We start from the raw sequence: 22381 nt of genomic DNA on the forward strand, positions 1-22381 counted from the left end.
ATGGGGGAATCAGAGGGGGAGACGGATTAATTACTCAGAATTCTGGAAGAATTTTTAAGATGGGTTTAATCATAAGACCATAACAATCTGTGGAATTTGTTGCCAAATAGGGCTGTGGAGGCCAATTCATCGGATGTATTTAAGGCAAAGACTCATGAGGACAGGGGATTTAGGGTAATGGTCTAATTACCTTAAGGCAGGAGAATGAGATTTTTAAAAAATTAGCCATGATCAAATAGCAGAGCAGATTCGAAGGGCTGAATGGTCTAATTAAGCTCTGATATCTTATAACGTTAACATCTCTGACTGTATTTCAGTAATTTAGTGGCAGCAAAGTATTTCATGCTTTAAAGTCATCACCAGCTTCGTTATAAATGAAACATTTTGCTTTCTTTGTTTAACCTGTTTAGAAGCTCTCTGTTCAGAGCAGTCGTCATTCTGTTTTTCAACTGTTGCAAGAGATAGCTTCCATATGCTATCTGCCATGCTTTGTGGTACACATCAGCAATTGTCACTGTTAGAATGTAACATAAACAGACTAATTTGCAGCTTCTGTGGATTGCAATTTGTAACTTTAGATGGTAGCAGTCTACTTTAGATTCTAGAAATAACAAACACTCAGATCTGACCTTAAGGGAATGTACTGGGGCCCCCAACACAATTAAACATCAGACCAAGTATGTATAAACTTAATTAGATCCCTCAGATTTTGAAATAATGTTGAGTGTTTATTAGTTTTTAATGAACACAAGCAATTAATTTGTAATTTCCTGTCATTTTCACAAGAGGCCTTAGGTTCCTTAGTTGGTCCTTCTAGGAGACAATAATTTTAAAAATACTAACAGCGCAATAAAGCACATTATGAGATTGTTTCTATTGTATAGTTATAATCATCACTAAATATTTCTGCTGGAGAAGAGATGCAGTTAATTAATCTGCATGTTTTGCCTTGTATGACTGGTATTACCTCTGCTCCAGTTGTCCTGGAACATCCAAGAATTAACTCCCAATTTCATTTCCGGAAAAGGAATCGTCCAGGGAGAGTAGGCTGCTATATGGAGTGATCCTAAATCTAGTGCTTGGAACCTTCCCACTACATTTGTTCTCATGGGGAGGGAGCATGCAGGGAACCAGGCTAAAGATAAAAGGGGCATTCAAAGTGTTTATGTTTATAACGTCCTTTATAAATTGCATAATAATGACCTCACTACTTAGGTTGTTGAAGTATACACCATTTTATAGTCTCTTGTTTTTGTCTTTCAAATAGATTGGTTTTCTGATTTTTTTATAATTTATTTTAAGACTGGCATGGAATAGTTCCTCTGTTTCTGCATGGGCTGTTTGATCTAGGTGGCATTGACTTAGGTGTACAAAGCCACTTTGATATCACACAGAATTGCTGAGATGACTGAGCAGCTAGAGGACAGATTAGAACAAGGAGTGAAGCCAAGGCGGATGAAATTTGACACAAAGAATTACAGTGCAACTCTATTTGACTGAACAAGCAGTAAAAGGCAATACGTACAAAAGAAAAAAGTGCAACTCTGCGGGGTGGAGAAACAGACTGTAAATGTGCAAGAGACTTACAAGATGGCACAACCGGTTGAGAATGTGACATAGGAATCCTGTGCCTGACCCAAGTCCAATGGGATCCAGCTCTTTTTTTTTGGGTCAAATATAACCATATAAACTATATAACAATTACAGCACAGAAACAGGCCATCTCGGCCTTTCTAGTCCGTGCCAAACGCTTACTCTCACCTAGTCCCATTATAAGTCTATGTACTTAGTCAAATCAGGTCAGGTCAGTTTTTAGAAGTAAATCCACTAAGATCCTTTACTGGGAGATATGGTAGCTATGATGGCCTGAATGAGTGGCAGGTGGAGATATGTATCTATCAAAGGAGGTGTAAGGTGCTTCTTCCCTCCTCTAGCCTGCAGGTCACTCTCGGGCAAGGTGTAGCACCCGCTTCATCCCCAGTCAGGGTCATGTGAAGCTATGGGCAGGTGGTGAATGGTTATATGAGTAGCTGGTGCATATCACTAGTCCTGGTTTTGCAACCACTGATGCCAGGCAGCCAATCTCTGTAAAGTATTGATAATGGCTGGGATCACCTGTCTTGTAAAAACACTGCCCAGAAGCAGGCAATGCATTTCTGTAGAAAAATCTGCCAAGAACAATCATGGTCATGGAACGACCATAATCACCCATGCCATATGACATGACACATAATGAACAAGTGATGGCCTGAACTTAGCTGACACACTACAGAAACAGGGGAAGCAGGTCCTATTTCTTACTGAATGATTGTACTACACAGACTAGCAAACCAATTCAACCCTGAAGGGATCTGACTATGTGTATCAGGTTGGGGTATCAAAGAAATTTTCAAGCTCTGGCCTTGGAGTTGATATTACACCAAATAAACCTCTAGGTTATGTATTTTAAAATCAGAGGAACAGAATATAGAAGTTAGGACATTATGTTCAACGTCCCAAATTACTGGTTTGGTTGAATCTAAAATATTACTTCCAATTCTGCCCACCAAAGAAGGATATGAAAACCCCAGAAAGGCTGTAGAACTGATTTATTGAAATGTTCTCCTTATAGATGAGAAGACTAAGTGGTCATCTGTAGGCATTCAAAATAATGATAGATCAACACAACGTTAATGAAGCAAAACATTCCCTTTGATAGAAGAGTAACGGCCCGAGAGTAGAGATGTCAGGTGATTGCTATAGAACTGGGAGGACATGATGAAAAACTTTTACAGACAGAGAATAGCCATGATCTGGCGCTCTCTACTTAAAAAGACAGTGGAAGCAGATTTAATTGTAGCCTTTAAAAGGGAGCTGTATGAATGCTCAAAGGAGAAAAAAAATCCAAAGCTCTGGGGAAAGAGCTGAGAAATGGGACTGACTAGATCACTGGCAAAACTCTGTGGGACAAATAAGCCCCTTCCACACTGCAGTGCCTCTGTGATTCTATAGTTTAATTTATTCTTGGGTAATAAAGATCTCAAGAAACAAAGCTATTTTCAATTATAAAATAAACGAGCATCAATGAACATTAAAGTGATTTATCTGCACTTTGAAGAAGAAAAGAAATGTTAATGTTCACCTTAAGTCATTTCTATTTATGCTATTTTATATGTCCAGTAAAATTGCTATCTGATTATTCTGGATGTGCAATATCCAGAATCAGCCTTAATGATAATGCCTCCTCGATGAAAGCACTGAGACTGGACATTATTCAAATTTATTGTACAGAAACTATTGGACATTAGCTGGTGGTTACACACTCAGTTGGAGAGAATTGATAAGTGTGAATATGGCTGCAGCTTTGCAATAAGCTAAAGGGTACACAATGACTGAATATTGGCATCTTCACAAGATAATAAAGAGCAGCTCAGTCTGGAAAAAAAAGTGTCATCAGTTAAAGCAGACATTGTCAGACCATGCACAAGAGATCTACGCAGAAGAGTGACAGGGGATAGACCGCTGTGGGAGTGATAGAAAGAAAAGCACAATCATGATGTCATGTGGCTTCTGTGGAGTGCTTAGTTATGGTGACTGATTAACTTTTACACCATACATTGTTTAATTGTAGTTCTTGTAATTACAGGTTATCCCTTTGTATTTGCAAGACATTATTAGTTGCAGATCTGCAAGCAAAGTTATTAACTTCTAATTACATTCCTACTTATAAATTCCATGGTAAAATGCTACCCTTGAGATCAGAAGCTTGCTACTGAATCCTTAAAACAAGACATAACCTGTGTAAATTAAAAGGGAAGCAATCTATTTTGTGTACTCTGTAAGAGAAAGACCACAGGAGCAGTAAAATAAGGGCAATCGGATTGACGGAGATATTGTAGGATAATTTTCTTTGTGCTCTTTCGTCAGCATAATAGAACTGGCGTTTCCAAAGTAAACATTAATGATTTGGCTGCAGATGGCTTTCAAAGGAAATCCTTCCCCTTTGAGACCAGTTCTCTGAGATTAGAAGTGGGGCCAGTTCTTTTCTTTCCCACTAAATCCCTATTCTCAACGCCCACATTTGATGTGTTGAAGTACATTATATGAAATCAAACCAAACATTTTGAAACAAAGCATTCTGACTGAAAATGATCAGAACCAAAGTTCTGGTGCTAAAGTACACATTAGACAAATTAATCACAGGAATAGAAGAAAGGATGACTGCTCATTGAAGTGTTGAGAGAAAATTTCCTACACTAACTGGGTTTCCTTGTACAATTGCTGAACCACGGTGCTTTATTCACTTCCCCACCTTCTCATAGAACTTGACCTCGTAGTCTAATATGATCCCATTAGGATGCTCTGGTTCTTGCCAAGAGAGAGCAATGGTGTTCCGTGATGACCAGTCCTTCTTAATCACAGTGACCAGTGAAGGAGCTAGGAAAGATCAAAACACAATTAAAGACCATTTTGTCAAAACCTGTGCCAACTAGAATCATTTCCATCCAAAACAAACTCTAATTAAGGTTGTCCCTGTGGCAAGACTGAGCAGCTGGAAGCACTGTCTTGAAATATATTTTGGAAATGGTAGCCCTAACAAAGGATTAGACTAAGCTTCACAATGTTCAGACTCTATCAAGGAGAGATTGCTACAACCGTGACACAATCCTTAATCAAGCGACTTGGTATATATCTGGATAGAGACACATACAGGTATTGCATATGTCAGCTGAAAGCTGTGCCAAAGACACACACGCTGGCTCACCAAATTTTTTAAACCACCTAACCATCCTGCTAAATGAATGATCAAGCTTTCAACACACTGAATCATAAAGTAACAGTGAAACGTATGTTGTACAAATTCGCCCACTTTCCTAATCTCATCCACCTAATGCATTAATGTGAACTCTTTTTTAACCTGCAGCCAGAACACAGTCTGTAGAGTGTACTGGTGGTGAGCGTGCTTGCTCTTTGTCTCAGCAGCTGCCATTACTCCTTATCTTTAAAGGGTTTTGTTTTCAATTGAATTTTCATCTTTCTCCAGCTGCAGGCTATTGTTTAACTGGATCATATTCTCCTGAGTGTGAGCAGCCCTCTGCTATCTTGCTGTAAGGAATGTTCTTCCCTTGTAACTGCTGGCAAGCTAATCACGTCTGGAGCCCTATCATTTCTTCATCCAGCATTTGCACCCCATGCGAAGAATTACTGGATCCTGGTCAACCCCAGTGCTCTGAGAACATTTTCCTCACTTGGTCTGGGAACACACTGAGCCAAGTCAATTGTTCCCATTACAATGGCTCAAGTCAGTTGACTCATGAAAGTTATAGTTTTACCTTCTTCTAGCTCAATGCACTGTGTAATGTTTGATCTGTATGAACAGTACGCAAGATAAGTTTTTCATTGTATCTTGGTTCACGTGACAATACCAATCCAATACCATGAGACATTAAGTTTCATGTATGCAGCACTCTGAAGAAATTCTTCCAAGGCTTTTTATTTGATCTGTTGACAACCGGCTTATGTTTATATCCTTTTATCCAGAGCTCACGACTCTTCCTTACCCACAGTTTCAAGTCTCCTAATTTCAATCTCTAAGTTCTTTAGCACACAGTCTATTTTAGACAAAAGTTCACCATTCTTTTGATGATTTTTTAATGATCTTTTCGATCTGGTAACATCCTTGCGAATCACACATTGTTTTAGTTTAGCTCCCAGCACTCCCATAATTCCTGTTAGGGTTTTGTTCCATGCGAACCACAAATCCAAGATCTGCCAGTTCCCTTTTCAAATATTTTATCCAGCATTTTGAATTAACCCTTCTCCAGGCAATGGGAGGGGAAAAGTAACTCCTTGGCTCCTGATCTTGTCAGAAGAGGAAACCCTTTATATCCTACAAAATCCTTCCTCCCCACAAAAACAAGATACTGCAGAGACTGGAAAAATTAAATAAAATGAGAAATTGTGTCTCGGGGTGTCAGGGCATTATAGAAAGAAAATCAGAGCTAATTTTCGGATCAATAACTGATTCTCTGATAACATCTGACCTTCATTTTCAGTTTTGGTTTTATATTTTTTCTCCCTTGCTTGTAAAACCATGCCTGGCAGGAAGCCAGACTCCTTATTGAGAAACTGCCATTGCAAGTCCAATATTGGAAATTAAACCTATTTAATTTGTAACACAAGGAGAGCTCATGATGAAATATCAATTTAATTATTGATTTTTATTTTACTTTGAATGTAAAAAATGTCTGATGCTGTTGCAATAATATTACTCCTGAAATTTGGTTGGATAATGCCAGAACAGTAATAATAAAACAAGCATCTGTAGTTTAGCCTACTCAGACCATTTCATCTTTTGGAAAAAAGAGCAAAATACAACAGGGAGGTGCAGACGATAATTTGCCTGTTCTATATTTCCTTGCGTTGAACTGTAATATTCATTTAATAAGCATGTCAGCACATTTGAAATGTGCAGACAACTGTTTGTCTGCCCTGTTGTAAACAGCAGCTAAGTCAGTCAACTTCAATATGGGGGGCACAAGATGAGGATAAAAGGCACCTTTTTCCCAAATACACCTTTAGAGTGACGGCAATTATATTGCTTACACCAGGAAATCCCAATCAAGTTATTCAATAATCAAAGGATCACTTAACATTACACTCAGATATGTCTTAAATTAATTTGTCTGATGAACGTTATACCAGAGTTGCAAATGACAGGCACTTCAAACGAATGTGTTTTGAGCTCACATTCTCATCTGTCATGATCATTTCTGATATCAGATCAATGAATACTCATGGTTGCACCCCAGGACAACTACTTCTGCACTTGCGTTAGAGTGAGTATGCACTCATTGTGATGCCCAGAGTACTGAGACAGACCAGATGTGGATGAATTGTCATCTTGGAGCAGTTAACTGTTGGACCCTGATTAACCCACGTGTGTTGCTTAGGGCAAAATAAAATCACAAACTTGAGATAGATTGAGGTGAAAACAACCTTACATTTGGAGTTTGGAATTTTACTTCAAACTAAATTGAGAGTAGGGAACTCTGTAATGGTGTTGTGCAATAATGAAAGGTCTAAACTTAGGGACAATGGACAGTAATTCTACCTCCTTTGAGATATTGTGACTTAGATGATCTTTGTTTTACCAGTCCAAATTCAGACCTTCAAAGCTAGTAGATGAGCTTATAGAGACTACCTTGATCACTGGAAATATGACATGAAAGTTTGGTTAATCCTGACCAAAATTTCCAGAGGTGTGTAGAAAATTTATTGAGGTCACAATACGTTAATAATCTAAACAGAAATTGCTGGAAACACCGAGACGGTCAAGTCACATCTGCGGAAAGCAAAACATAGTTCATGTTTCAGGTGAAAGATGCTTGACTCTTCATGAGAACTGAGGAAGAGAAAAGAAGCAGTGGAAGGCTCTTTAGGCAGGAGTATTCCCCCTTTACATTGGGGACCTGGGGTAGAGAGTGTTGCATAGAACAGTCCCATGCAGCCAATTTTTGAGTTGGTTCATCTACATCCCAGCCACCTGTCATTTACCATGTGTATATGGAGTGTGAATGGTTGCAGCCTCTATTTGGATATTTAAAGGGCCTGTTCCTTAAGCTGTAGCTGCACATCAGCCCCACGCTCCTGATCACCTGGAGCAGAGGGGTGTCAGCTGCCTGACAGATCTCCTGGTGGGTTTGCTCCTGGGACTGGCCAAGCTGGCCGTCCATGCGTCCAGGCAGCGGGCAGTCAAGAGTTCTGCCTGATCCGACCGCCGGCCTCTCCTCCAACGTTAAGTCCATGACTGGGTGACCCTGTATAAGGAGCATGCGACATCTGCGGGTACGACACAAGATTTCCAGGAATGGGTGGGCCCTCAGGAGCTCAAGTGTGTGGTGGGCAGTGTTAATGTATTTTAATTTAAAACTGCAAGTAGTGTGGTTTATGAAGTCCTGAATATTTTATAGTAGTGTATCGTTGGCATAATATAATCATTTGAATGAATTTTATACATAAAAAAATAGATAATAAGCTTGTTAAGCTGCTGAGAGAGAGTGGAGAAGGGGGCATCTCTCTAAAAGGGGAAGACTGGGGTAACCATAGAGATAGGTTGGAAACAAGGTACTGTACTGTATTCGATCAATGAGCAAAATACAGCCATTAGGAAGGGAGAGTATATATGAAAGAATATCAAAAAAATATACGAGTTGTATAATGCTGAAGGGAAGGCACGCCCATCATATCCAGCGTCCTCCACTCCCAGAGGAAAAGAAAAGTGGAAAAAAAGCTAACTGGTTTCATATCACCAACCTGTGACTAATACAGACAGGGAAATCAAGTTACCCAAAGTTGTAGAATTCAGTATTGAGTCCACCTGGTTGCATTGTACCCTGGTAAGAGATGAGATGTTGTTCCTCAAGTTTACCTTGCTCCTCAATGTAACAGTGCAGGGGACTACAGCCTGAATGGATCAGAGTAGAAATGTGACACAGAGCAAAAGTGGCAATCAACGAAAAACTCTTCAGTAGAGTGATTGCAAGTCATCCAGAAGTGTGACTCCTCCGTATTTTGAACTCATCTTTTGCACACTTTGCTAATTTGACAGCAGTGTGCAGATAAACAAGACTTTGCTGCTTATTACAAAACATCAGAACAAGTTTTAGCTATGACTCTGTAACGCATTGAGATGTGAAAAAGATCTTCAGGCAAGTTCCTTTGCAAAAGCCTGTGGAAAACCAAAAGCTAGAATGGATAATCCCTGAAGATTAAGGTTTTTAAGGTTTCGTCATCAGGTAAATTGCCTGAATGGACACCAGTGATTAGTGGTTACTTCAAAGGGCCAGCAAAATGTTATTCTTTCCTCAGTATTTGCCAAGGAAAACATGGATGTAGGTTATATTGGTGAAGTTTCAATTTGCCTGCAGAAGACAGAGCAGTGCCGTACAATGGAGTTATTACTAGACTTCGCACAGCAAAACAAATATTTGCACTCAGCTGTAGCAGTGAAATTAAATGAGAAAACATAAGACCATACGACCATAAGACACAGGAGCAGAATTAAGCCACTTGGCCCACAGAGCCTGCTCCACCATTCGACCATGGTTGATTTATTATCCCTCTCAGCATCGTTCTTTCACCCACTATAATTTGTAGCCTACATCCTGGCTACTGTTCAGAGGCCTCTATGTAACTCCCATCAGGGTCCTGCTTAACATGGAGCTGCTTAAAGGGATTAAAATTTTCTACAAGCATTGTTCTATTATTCTATGTAGAAAGGCATAGTTCTATTGTCCAGAAATATGCCAACTGCAATGAAAGCAGTTTGTTATCCCTTAATAATTGTATATATGGCATATATACTCTCAGTGGCTACTTTATTAGTTATTTCCTGTACCTAACAAAGTGGCCACTGAGTGCACGTTTGTGGTTTTCTACTGCTGCAGGCCATCCACTTCAAGGTTCAACATATTGTGTGTTCAGACGTGTTCTTCTGAACCTCATTATTGTAACACATGGTTATTTGAGTTACTGTCTTCTTACTGTCACCTTGAACCAGTCTGGCCACTCCGCTACTACTGCTTTTATTATCAAGGCATTTTCGCCCACAGAACTGCTGCTCACTGGATTTCTTTTTGTTTTTCCACTTCATTCTCTGTAAACTCTAAAGAATGTTGTGTGTGAAAATCCCAGGAGATTGTCAGTTTTGGAGATATCAACCATCACATCTGGCACCCACAATCATTCCAAGGTCAACATCACTTAGATCACATTTCTTCCCATTCTGATGTTTGGTCTGAACAACAAATGAACCTCTTGACCATGTTGACGTGCTCTTATATATTGAGTTGCTGTAACGTGAATGGCTGATTAGATATTTGCATTAATGAGCAGGTGTACAGTTGAACCTGATAAAGTGGCCACAATGTACAGTTTCCAGTTTTTTTTCCATAGGAAATACACTTAACAATAAGAACTCACTAATACAAACAATTCTCCAAGCACAGCATCACCATGCCACTGAAGACAAGAATATATTAACCTTTCACCATGAAACCTGTTGCAGATTTATTCAAAACAAAATCGCTTTATTTTATCAGATTATGCTTTGGACAGACTACAAAACAGAAACCAACCAACATGTATAAATGTTTGTCTGCTGGACCTCCAGTTCCCTGGGAGATATTCCTACTCCTACTCTGATTTATATAAATAAACTGTAATATTTGTTAGTTTTTGTCTGCAAGGCTAATGAATTTTAAGTTTGAGGACATTAAAACATTAATAATGATGTTTGAAGGAGCATCTCCCCTATTCATCCTGCACACATGAAAATAACATGATTTTTTTCTAATAGTTGTAAATCAAGGTACCCTGCGTTCTTTGTTCTATAATTACATTTGAGGGAATGTTATTTGAAAAATAAGATACGCAAAGGGTGGGCTTAACATTCTGCTGACAGCCTTACAAACACAACTCTTAAAGTGTAATTATAAAACCCAGAGAGAAAATATGCATATTATACGCTTTCCTCAATTCCACATTAAAGCAAATGTATAAAAATAGAAAGAAAAGTCAAAAGCAGGACAGGTCTCTCAGCCAACCAACTGCATACCCACTTTCGCTTTGGTCAATCTAACACAAATTTCCTTGATAGCTTTGACATACACTCTCTGCAAGCTGGATAAAGTTATACAAACCAGAGGTTAATTTGACACCTAGGCAGCATCTTGTATTCACACAACAAGACACAAATCTGCTGATGGAACTCTGTGGGTCGAGCAGCATATAGGGGGCCATGGGACATGGCGGGGTGGGGAGAGGAATTGTTGGTACTTCTTGTCAAATCTCTGCTCAGCTGAGAAAACAGAAAGTTTAACAAAGTACATTCCTGCGCATAGGCAGATGAAGAAAGGGACAATTAAGTTATCCTTCAGTTAAGGTCCCGGCTTAATTTAAATTAAATACCCATTTGTAATTGACAATAGAAATCCTAAAATGCCATTCTTCTGAGTGCTAGTGTACTAAAACACAGACTGAGGCCAGTTGAGGGAGGTCGGGAGGATCAAGCTGGAATATCTCCAAGCTGTTATCAGCCAGCCTTTTCTTAATGACAGGACTGTGCTGGAGGAGCTCAGCAAGTCAGGCAGCATCAGAGGATGGGAATGTTGACAGCCTGACAACGTTTTGGGCTGAGACCCTTCATCAGGACTGACCTGCTGAGCTCCTCCAACACATTGCACGTATTGTTCTAGATTTCCAGCACCTGCAGTACCTCTTGTGTTGAGAATTGTTCTTTTAACCTGGTTACTGCTTGAACCAGGTTACTGCTAGATTGGTTAAAGTAGCTTTGCAAAGGAGGATAACCCAACTTTAATCTAAGCTTATCCTTATCCTTCTCTGAGCTATGGTTTCCAGACTCATTCCAAATGCAGCTAAAATTCTAACTAGACTGCCCCAAAATTATTTGGCTCAGTTACTGAAGAGTTTGCTGGGAGTGAAACAAGGCTGGTAAACGCGATGAAGCTGTGCACAAATTGCAGTGACCTGTTGTACTGCTGAGAAACCAGTTTCAGTTCTATGGGCTCTGGTAGAAATGGTGAAAGCAGAGAAAATTGACCCATTCACATACTGATAAGAGCTCATGTTGAAGTGAATGAAATCTGAAAACCAGATCCAAATTCACCGGGGGCTTTGAAGACCATACTACTGTAGGATGAGGAAAACAAATCAGAGAGTGCCTGGTGCTCAGTAGTTTCAAACCTTGGTGCTCATTAGCAGACACAAGTTTCCAAATGCTTCCTCAGATGGTTTCAATAGACTGCCAATGTGCCCTCCAGGAAAAGTTCTACTATAAGTACTTGCATGCAAAAGTGCTCTTCCTAATATCCATTGTGTACTCAGAAAGTGTGTGACAGTGTCAAATTCCCTCATTTGTGCCAGAATAAACCTAACAGGGTACACTGAAGAAAGCAAATATATACAAGACAAAGTATCTGATATATTTAACTTAACCTTCATGTTATTATGGAAGTATGAGACTTCCGATCAAAGCTATTTATTTGTTCTTGAAAGTCATTGAAATTAGAGAAACGAAAGCAACAAAAAATCTTTTTGTGATAACATCCACTTTCCTTTACATGCTCCCAAAGAAGTTAGTACAAAAAAATAAAAGTGAGAGTAGACTTTTCAACTCTTAGTGCCTGCTCTACCATTGGAAGAAGATCAGGGCAGATACCTAACCCCAGCATTACTTTCCTATATTAACTCCATATCATACCATAAGGATCAAATGGTCCGTACAGCATGGAAACAGGCCACTTGCTGCACTGATCCCATGCTGTCCATCGCATCCATTTGCACACATCCCACATAATACCCATTTTATTCCGCTCACTTTCCCATTTCCTCTGCCCCTGGTTTCTACCAATTTACAGTGGCCAATTGACCTGCCAACTTGCACATCTCTGGGGTGCGGGAGGAAGTCACTGCACTCAAAGGAAACCTCTACAGTCTCAGGAAGAACTTGCAAACTCTACACAGACAACAACCGAGGTCACGATTGAACATGGGTGCCTGGAGCAGTTTGAGGCCACAGTTCTACCAGCTGTGCCACAGTGATGTCTCACTGATTTGCTTAATATCTAAAAATTTTCTCAATCTCCAGCTTGAGTATACTCAATGGCTGTGCCCCCATGGATTTTGTAAGAAATAAACTGCATAGATTAACTGTGCAGAAATTTCTCGTGGTGAAGGTCCGGCCCCTAATTCTTCGACTGTGACTTGATTTTCCAGGCACTGAGTGTCAGAGGAAGCATCTTTCCTGTATCTACAGGTATACGTTATGATTTTTGCATGTTTCAGTGATATTACCTCTCAATCATCAAGGAGCAATGGCTCAAAAAGGCAGTATCTATTAAGGACCCCTATCACCCAGGTCATGCCTTGTTCTCATTGCTACCATCAGGAAGGAGGTACAGAAACATGAAGGCACACACTCAACAATTCAGGAACATGTCGGTGATATTAAACCTGATTCTGATCTTCTAACTTCTAAACAACAATGGATATTCAAAAAATAGCAGATATTGGAAATCTGAAATAATAATAGAAAATGCTGGGAACTCTCAAAAGGTCATACAGCACCTGCCTAAAGAGAACTGTTTAGGTCAAAGAACTCTTCTTAGATCTGGTGAAGAGAAAATAACAGGTTCATCTGAGCTGCAGAGGAGGAAGGTGGGTGAGGTATACCTTTCTGATGGGTATGACAGTTAGAATATATCACACAGAGTGAAGCAAGAGTTGCGGGGCGGGGACACATCGGAGAGGAGAGGAGAGAGAGAGAGAGAGAGAGAGAGAGAGATAAAACAGATAAAGGAATGAGAAAGGTAAAAAAGTGCAAAAGTAGGATTGCCAGCTTGATTGATTGTGCTAATGGGGAGAGAAAAGCTGAGCCAACATTACAGAGAGGGATCACCTCCATTAGAAATGGCCATTTCTAAAGTGTATAGGAATAACTTGCCTGATTCCTCACAGGACAAATTCCTCATTCCATGAATCAGTAAGATGAACCTTTACTGCACCACCCTTGAGACAAGTACTGTTAGTACTTCAGAACAGTGAGAAACTGTAGCAGTAATTCGCACATAGGAAAAGACTAACACAGAGAGATCAGAATCAAGTTTATCATCACTGGCGAAATTTATTGTTTTGCAGCAGTACAGTGCAAATACATAAACTATAGTACATATATACGTAAATGCAGTACTGTGCAAAAAAGACAAATTTCATGGCACATGTGAGTGATGATAAACCTGATTCTGATACGAGTCTATTCTGGACTGAGAGCAGCAGGGAGAGGGGAATCATAGTTGGGAAAAGGAGAATGGGTGGCAGAAGTACTTATACATGAGTACCAAACACACCCCTCAGCAAATGTAACATCTTTGCAAATCCTCCTATTGTTTGTGGATGTTTAAAAGATCTTTAGACAGTCTAATGCTGTCCCATCATGGTAAGTTCAAGACATCACTTTTTTCTCACAGATTGTTTACAACATGGGCTGCATCTTGAGTTTGTTGCACATTTTAAATATTCTTCCAATCCAAGTTCAAAACAAGTAAATTAGACAAACTTTCTCTGTTTCTCATGATGTAGACTTAAGATATTAGTAGTGGAGCTTTGTACGATCCGTTAGGTAATAATATTTTGTTTCGAATGCAATTAGGAATAAGGAAACTGTGAAAAAAAAACTTTACAGAGGATCAGAAACTCTCTATAATAGCTTAAATGCCATGCGTCAATGATAAGCATTGATCCAGTAAGAAAAGTTGATGAAGCTTTCCCCCTTTATCTCCATCAAAGTGTGATATACAGGTACTTCAACGCGGTTGAGAGGAAAGTGACCTGGGCTGATCTTTAGAAAGCCAAACCACACCACATCCAGTTTCTCATCCAGGCAGTGTACAATGTGCTTCCAAGCCTATCAAACCTGCACACATGGGGCAAGACAGAGTCATCTGTGTTCCCACTGTGCTCCAAGCGGGGAACCCTGGAGGACATCCTCAGCGGCTGTGCAAGGGCACTTGGTGAGGGACGGTACAGGTGGAGGCATGATCAGGTCCTGAAGACCATCGCTGAAGCCGTCAGCACAGGAGTTGAGTGGGCGAAGAGGTCCCGACCCTCCAAGCAGACCATTGCCTTTATCAGAGCTGGGGAGCAGCCAATACCTGCCAAAAGAACATCTGCAGGCATTCTGACCTCTGCAAGGGACTGGCAGTTGTTGGTGGACCTCGAAGGGCAGCTGAAGTTCCCCAACCACATCGCAGCCACCACCCTGTGACCAGACATTGTCCTAGTGCCTGAGTCTACTAAGCAAGTGGTGCTGCTGGAGCTGACAGTCCCATGGGAAGATAGCTTGGAGGAGGCCTTTGAAAGGAAGCTCTCCAAGTATGCAGGACTGGTCAGCAACTGTCAGCAGGTTGGATGGAGAGCGAGGTGTCTCCCAGTGGAGGCTGGTTGTAGGGGATTTGTAGCCCGTTCTTTAGTTAGAGCCTTCAGCATTTTGGGCATCGAGGGAGAGAGGAAGAGGAGAGCCATCCGCAGTACCACCGATGCGGCAGAGAGGGCCTCAAGATGGCTGTGGCTCAAAAGAGGGGAGCCATGGAGTCATAAGTAGCTAGCCATCTGGACACAAGCTGGGGTCTGATCAGCCCCGGCTGGGTCACCTGGAGGAGGTTGTATGATGTTGAAAGACCCGAAACACCCGATGATTCCAGGAACATCACTGAAGATGTGTCCAGAAGCATCAATAGATGTATGTACACAGTCAACAATGTTCACAGTGAGAGTTTATCACATTGTTAGCTTATCTGCTTTTATTAAAACAATGCTTTTCTAATCCCGGGATTCCCCAAAGTACTTGATCGTCAGTGAGGTGTTCTTGAGGTAAAGTAAATTTTGTAATGTGGGAAAAATAAAGTAGCCTATTTGTGCAAACTCTCACAACCAAAAACATAAATGCTCAGATATTCTGTCTATTTTAAATGATGTCAGTACAGTAGTAAGCATTGGCCAAGATACCAAAGTGAATTTCTCCACTCTGTCCAGAACAAGGGCATCCCATATTTTTACAATCACAGCAGACTTTTTCTCACGCAATTTTCCAGAGCCCAATAGTTCCTATATTTAACAGGCAATAATTAAACTTTATAGAGCATTACCAATGAGACCATTCCCCTCTCTACAATTATACATACGAATATGTAATTGGATAATAACTTTCCCTCCTTTGGATGCTGAGGTCAAGACCCCTGTCCCAGTCTGTTACTATAAGCCTTACTGGAACCAGAATGATGTGTTGATGAAAACCAAGGAACAGACAAGACTTACATAGTAGCCATAAATATGCAGTGAGTTGTGCGGTACATTCATCTTGTTTTCACACCTGTAGCCAAGAGGATCCTTCCTTCACATCTGTAAGGCATTATTATCTGAACAGGACTTAATGTGGGAGACTGCAATCAGGTAGGAGGTCTGAATACTGCCTACTATTAAGACGGGTGGTAACTGTCTGCAGAGGAAGGACACAGACTTGCTATTTATCAATTCCTGGAGCAATTAGTTTAGTGAAACGAGAAAATGTGAACAATATATACAACTTAAAACTAAAGGTTTTGATTATAGGAAGGACATGGCATTCATGTTAATCTGCACAATGTCAAATTCAGAGCAAAGGCCAATTCCATGCTTACTGTATATACTGTAACTAGCTTGTTTTTTTTTCTTTTTTGGGTGCTTTGAACTATATTACATTTCATCGAAAACTAATTACTGTATCCATTTGTCATTTTTTACCTAACTATAGTTTTCTGCTTTGACCTTCACTCTGAACCAACTCCAATCATCAGGGAACCAGGGAGGGTTAGAATTGGAAAGTATCCCCCTTCCACCCCCACGTTGACAACAATTCTGCAAATCGCACCCGGCCGCTTAAATGAAGTATTTCTCAAGTATTTCTCACTGGCACAGCAAGAACGTTCACCAGTAAAATGAAGGGCACTTGAGCAGTTTGTCAGCTCAGAAAGTGATTACTCCATAGGTTTTCCTAAAACAGGAAGCAGTTTTAATACGAAATGGATTTTTTTGAAAACAAACAACCCTTTTCCATGCAGGTCAATGAAAGACACGAGGTTAACTGCTTCAATTACTAGTGAAATAACAGTCAACCAAAGAACTTGCAGGTCAATTGCTCCAGAGTACTGATGAAACGATGAAATACCTCCAGAAGGAAGCTGAGGGCTGGGAAAAGACACTGATGAAAACCAGGTGCTTTCCAATTCCTAGACATATTCTAATCGATGAGACAGATTTTACTCAGTGTATTTCTGCAATACTGATAAAAAATGATGTCAAAATTTGAGCATTTTATATCCTGTCACGTCATGTCATAACATGGGAACAGTAGACCTTCCAGGCTGCTGTGCCTATTCAATCATCCTGTTAGATCATAGTGGTCTGCACTTTAAATCCATCCACCCGTCTGATTGTCATAGCCATTAGTAGTTCTACCGAGCTAAAATATACTGTATAGTGCAAAACTTTTAGTTGTCTACTCATATTTATGGTCATCTCCGTATTTCCAATGTCATGTGTATGAAGAGTAATATGCCAGGAGTTTCAGTTTCTCTAAAAGTGCTTCAATCAGTGAAAGCGAATTACCACCCCACCCATTCCACCACTACCATCACCGCCAATAGTGAACCTGACAAGAATTCCATTAGGATTAAGAAGGTCCCATTCCATGTGCTATCAGCAGACCTCATTCTTTAACAGATAACTTAGATCTAAATGAAGCATAAATGCAATAAATTTTCAGCTAGGAATTTTTGCTACACTTACTATTGCAGAAAGTTAATCAGAGCCACGCATTCTCCTAATGTTTTGTAATTCAAGTACAACTCTGTTCAATGGGGTATTATACAATAAGCATCCTAATGCAGACCCTCATAAAAAGAGTTGGGCAAACTCCAGGCAGCCTCATCTGCACTTTCAAAAGCATCCACAACAAGAGGGGCAAATGATACTCACAATTTGTTCTCTTCATCTGCAGCCCAAGCAGTAAACTTGACCAATTGGTGTAACCTTGAACATACAATTTTCCCAGAAATGGCCCACGAATGATACTAGAATTTTCCACAACAGACTGCAGTCAACATGTACTATAGCTTTACATTCTACATGTAAATATGGTACTAAGAAAAATACTTAAAATAATATTATATGCCAAAATTTGTTGAGCAATACTAACAGTTCTATGCCATATTGTTATATTATATCTAGATATGCCACCAAGCTCAGTATACAAAGTCATCATGGTTGTCCTTCATTCTTCTGCCCACTCTTCCCTGCGATTATTTTTTATACTGTATCTGTATTCTGATGGATCTTCATGGACTCAGAGATGAAGTGGGCCACAATTCTGCAACACAGTGAAGGGATCTGTCAGCCTTACTTCAAATTTCATCTGGTGCAAGACTATTAAATCTATTGATCTCAAAGGGAATGAACAGCCACCGAAAACAATGGCGGATATATTTTAAGTTACAACTTTTAAACTAATTTTGTAAACTGAAGATTTTAAGTTGTGCTTTTTTGTTGTTCCTGAGGTCTTTAGTTGTTTTGGATATTTTATATTTATGTATTTTAATAGTTTTGACTGTTATTGAATGTTTTCAAATGTCAGAAATATACAGATTTGACAGGGAAGCCAGGAAATATTGCTGTCAAAGAATTTACAACTGCTTTGTGAGTAGGGTTTGCACTGTTCTACCAACGATATAGAAGAAGGCATTCAGGACCTTGTCATATATACCAGCAATTAGATCTGCAAAAGTTATATGCATACTTATTAATCAGTCAGGAGCAACACATTTTGGTTCAATTATCAAGACTGCAACTTTAGCGCATTAGCATGGCTCTTAGGATGAATTATATTTTTAATACCGGGTACCAAGACCAGGAATCTCATTTTCAGGGTGGACTTCGCTATCACTGATGAAGGATCTCAGCTTGAAACATTGACTGCTCTTTCCGTCCAGAGATACTAGTTGACCTGTTGAGTTCTTCCAGCGTTTTGTGAGCATTGCTCTGGATTTCTGGCATCCGTAGAATCTCTTGTGTTTACGTAATTGACCCTAATGTCCTCCTCAACTTGTCAGATGTTTTAGTCATTCACTTCCATTACTGACTAGATATAGAATGATTACAGACTTTCAATCTAATCTACTGGCTGCTGTCTTTTTAAGCTCTGTATATTGCATTCAGTTTTTGCTACGTAGCATGTACGCAGACCAGGTATCACCACATACCTGGGACCTGATTATTTCTGGGAATGTCTGGAATAGCTTGCTTCACAACTACTAATTGAACCAGGTTTGATAGTTATGGTACAGTGAGGGATATTGCTAGGCCAAAAGGTTATGATAGTTGCCCTAAAGGCAGGCAATGTTATTTAATAAACTTGTTTATTGTAAGTCACTGCGGACTAAACTCACTGCCCTGAACTTTGCGGTTCAGAAATAAAATCAACAAGATATCCCTTACTTGTAAAGAAAGACTTTGAACATGATTGTTATTCAGATTGCTTTTCAAAGCAGCATTTATTATTCCTGTTCCACTTTAGTTTGTGCATATATTTTTAGAAGACTCTTACATTTACTGTGCCATAATTTCAGAAGTAAAATATTTCAAGAAATACAAACAATCTTTGCCTTCTCACAGCTGAATATTTTAGTACATCTGAAATAGGCTTTGTATTTATAACTGTATTGTTTGATTGTTAAATGATATATGCCCTTTTAAAGGCAGCTTGTCTACATTCTAAACTGAAAGAGGCCCCAGCTGTAACAACAGTCAGTGAAGTGCAGACTTACTATATCACAATGTTAGATGACTTTTAATCATATATGATGCATTTTTATGGGCACCTGTAGGGGAACAATCTATTTCAAGCAATCATCTCTCCCTGAAGTTGTGGATTAGATATGAAGATGCAGCTTTTAAAGAAAGCTTATGAACCAGATCAAAATAATCAAGAACCAACAACCCTCTTTTAAATCAGACCACATATATACTTGCAGTACACCTCACGTTTTCATTCAGTTAGACCAACAACAGGAAAGGGCACTGTAAACAATTACCTCCTTAATAGCAAAAGTATAAATAAAAGTAATACTATATTACTCAGAAACTGAGACGATAATTACTGTGATGGGATCAGTCTAAATCAAGATCTACTGCGTAATACTGTGTGATGTTTCAGCAGACGCTAGTCTAATATTTCCATCACTAGGTAAATCAATGGAACAAATAAATATTGTAATCCAAACCTGTTCAATCACTAGTCAATACACAGTGAACATCTCACAGCTGTGTATAAAATTAAAATAATAATGAAATTAATTCAGAAAGTTCAATCTTCACCAAGTCTTCTATATGTTTGTAATAGAGCCAGAAAGCTCACTGTGATGTATTCCCTAATGCACTTTACAAAGAAAATATCTTGTAACTACCAACATTGCAAAATTTTTACAAAAGCATTATTTTAATATTTAAGAAAACGTCCTCGTAATTTGATTGCGTAGCACTGCTTTCTTAAATGCAAAATCACAAGATTGATTTTTCTGGAGAAGAAAGTGACTATGATCATTTCCAGATTTAATTACACTGCACTGTAAATTTAAGCCGGCGCGTCCAGTTATGAATCATCCTTGAAACAGAGATGCGTGTTCCACTGCTGGAGATATTTGTGCATATTATTCTGAGGCACGCCTTTCATGAGCACTCCTTACGGAAACAACTTAGACCATAACACCATAAAGTTTAGGGGGAGAATTAGGCCATTCTGCCTGTTGAATCTGTTCCGCTATTCTATCCTGGACGCTTTATTAGCTCTCTCAGCCCCATTCTCCTGCCTTTCCTCCCCTCCCAACCTTTGATGCCCTAATGAATCAAGAACCTACCAAGCATACTTCAGCATTATATTCGAAAGAGAGCTTGTCTCAGCAAAGCAGTATGTACCCAGTTCTAGTGTATCCCATGCAGTTTGCCTACATAATAGCCTAGCTTTTGGACTTCCCTCCTCTCCCAAGTTTGTGACTCACTGGTAATCCCTGCTTCCACAAAGAATGACAATTTCTCCTTCATGGGATTCATTGTGGAATTCCAATTGCGCAAGATGTGACACTTTGAGGGTTTGGAAATACCTGACGCTCTGGCAACTCAATATGATGACATTAGCATAGGCTGCAAAACAGCACACTCAGTGGAGAAGGAATAAATCACAGGTGGCAAACTCTGGATCTCATCATAAGTACAAAAGGTTCTCCAGATGCTGGAAATCCAGAGCAACACACACACACACAAAATGCTGGAGAACTCAGCAGGTCAGGCAGCATCTATGGAAAGGATAAACACAAGAGGCAAATTGTAGGGCAATATCATATGCTTAGACTTTCTGCATGAGTGTATCACAAGGTGATAGGAAAGGCCAGCTGTAATGCTGGAACTAATGAACACTAATCTCAATTTATTGATGCTGCTGTGAAATGCATGGAACTGTCAGTGGAATCTGAGTTTTCATTTTTTGATTTTTTTAAAAATGCATTCGGTGATGGGCTGTGGGTGTTGCAGTCTGAGGTACATTCCCAATTTCATTCTGAATTGAGTGACTTGCTATAGTATTTGAATTGGCATTTTGAAGTCAATCACGTTGGAATTACAGAGAGGTCAGAACATGTATGGCCCATAATTCTCCTTCCCTATTGTAAATTAATGAACCAAGTGTGTTTATATAACAAGTAGGCTGTGCTAAGGTTACCATTACTGAATACTAAGTTTTTATTTCAGATTCATTTAATTGCTTGAATTTAAATTCATTAACAGCAAGGGTAACTCTATCATCATAGTCAAGGGATCTGCAGATTAGTCCAGTATGTTAGTTAATATGCAACCAATGCCCTCTCTTAGCCTAAGTTTCCCCACAAACATCAAAATGTATTCCCTTTTCTTTTTCAATAGATTTGTCTTTGGCTGAATCTGACTGTGCAGCTGCAATGTAAAGTTAAAGCCTTTCAGAACATTAAAACACTGACAATCCAGTCAGACTTTGGAAGGAATTGTCAGACTGAATATGAGCACATCCCCATAAAATGTCACGAGCAGATGTATTTTATGTCAATACAAAAAGGTTCAAATGGCGTTATAAAGATTTCCAGGCCAGGGGCTGGAGGTTGGAGACTCAATACATTTGAGTCTGAAGAGTCCAGGGCCAAGGACGAAAGGCTTGGTGGCAGCCTGTCTTGAGTTTGGAGGCCTGTCTGTGTATGAATAGGTCAGCGGGTGGCAGGGAAAGAAAAAGACTTCTTTTGCTGTAGTTGTTTTGATTTGTTGCTGCTGCTGCTTGTGTCTCTCTGCTGAACACTGCGGACATGCAATGTTGGCACCCGAAGAAGACCATAATGCCACAAGACATAGGAGCAAAAGTAGGCCATTTATCTGATCAAGTCTGCTCTGCCATTCCATCATGGGTGATTTATTACTATCCCTCTCAATCCCATTCTCCTGTCTTCACCCCATTACCTTTTATATCCTTACTAATCAAGAACCTATCAAGCTCTGCTTTAAATATACCCAATGACTTGGCCTCCACAGCTTTTCAATATTCAATAGGTTTCAATGAGATCCCGCCCCCCCCCGAATCTTCTAAACCCCAGTGAGTACAGGCCCAGAGCCATCAAACACACCTCATAGTTAACCCTTCCATTCCCAGAATCCCCCTCGTGAACCTCCTCTGGATCCTTGCCAATGCCAGTACATTGTTTCTAGATAAGCATTTACG

General features: G+C 39.8%; 1 protein-coding gene across 2 annotated transcripts in view; it reads right to left on the reverse strand.

Moving 5' to 3' along the window:
* Window positions 1-22381, reverse strand: part of epha3 (eph receptor A3) — a 288707-nt gene that overhangs the window by 63927 nt on the left and 202399 nt on the right. For both annotated transcript variants that reach the window (XM_063050489.1, XM_063050488.1), the window contains exon 6: window positions 4292-4416. In XM_063050489.1, the coding sequence (XP_062906559.1) occupies window positions 4292-4416 (125 nt within the window). The remainder of the gene's footprint in view (window positions 1-4291; window positions 4417-22381) is intronic.

Source organism: Mobula hypostoma, chromosome 6 (genome assembly GCF_963921235.1).
Source record: "Mobula hypostoma chromosome 6, sMobHyp1.1, whole genome shotgun sequence".
NCBI lineage: Eukaryota > Metazoa > Chordata > Chondrichthyes > Myliobatiformes > Myliobatidae > Mobula > Mobula hypostoma.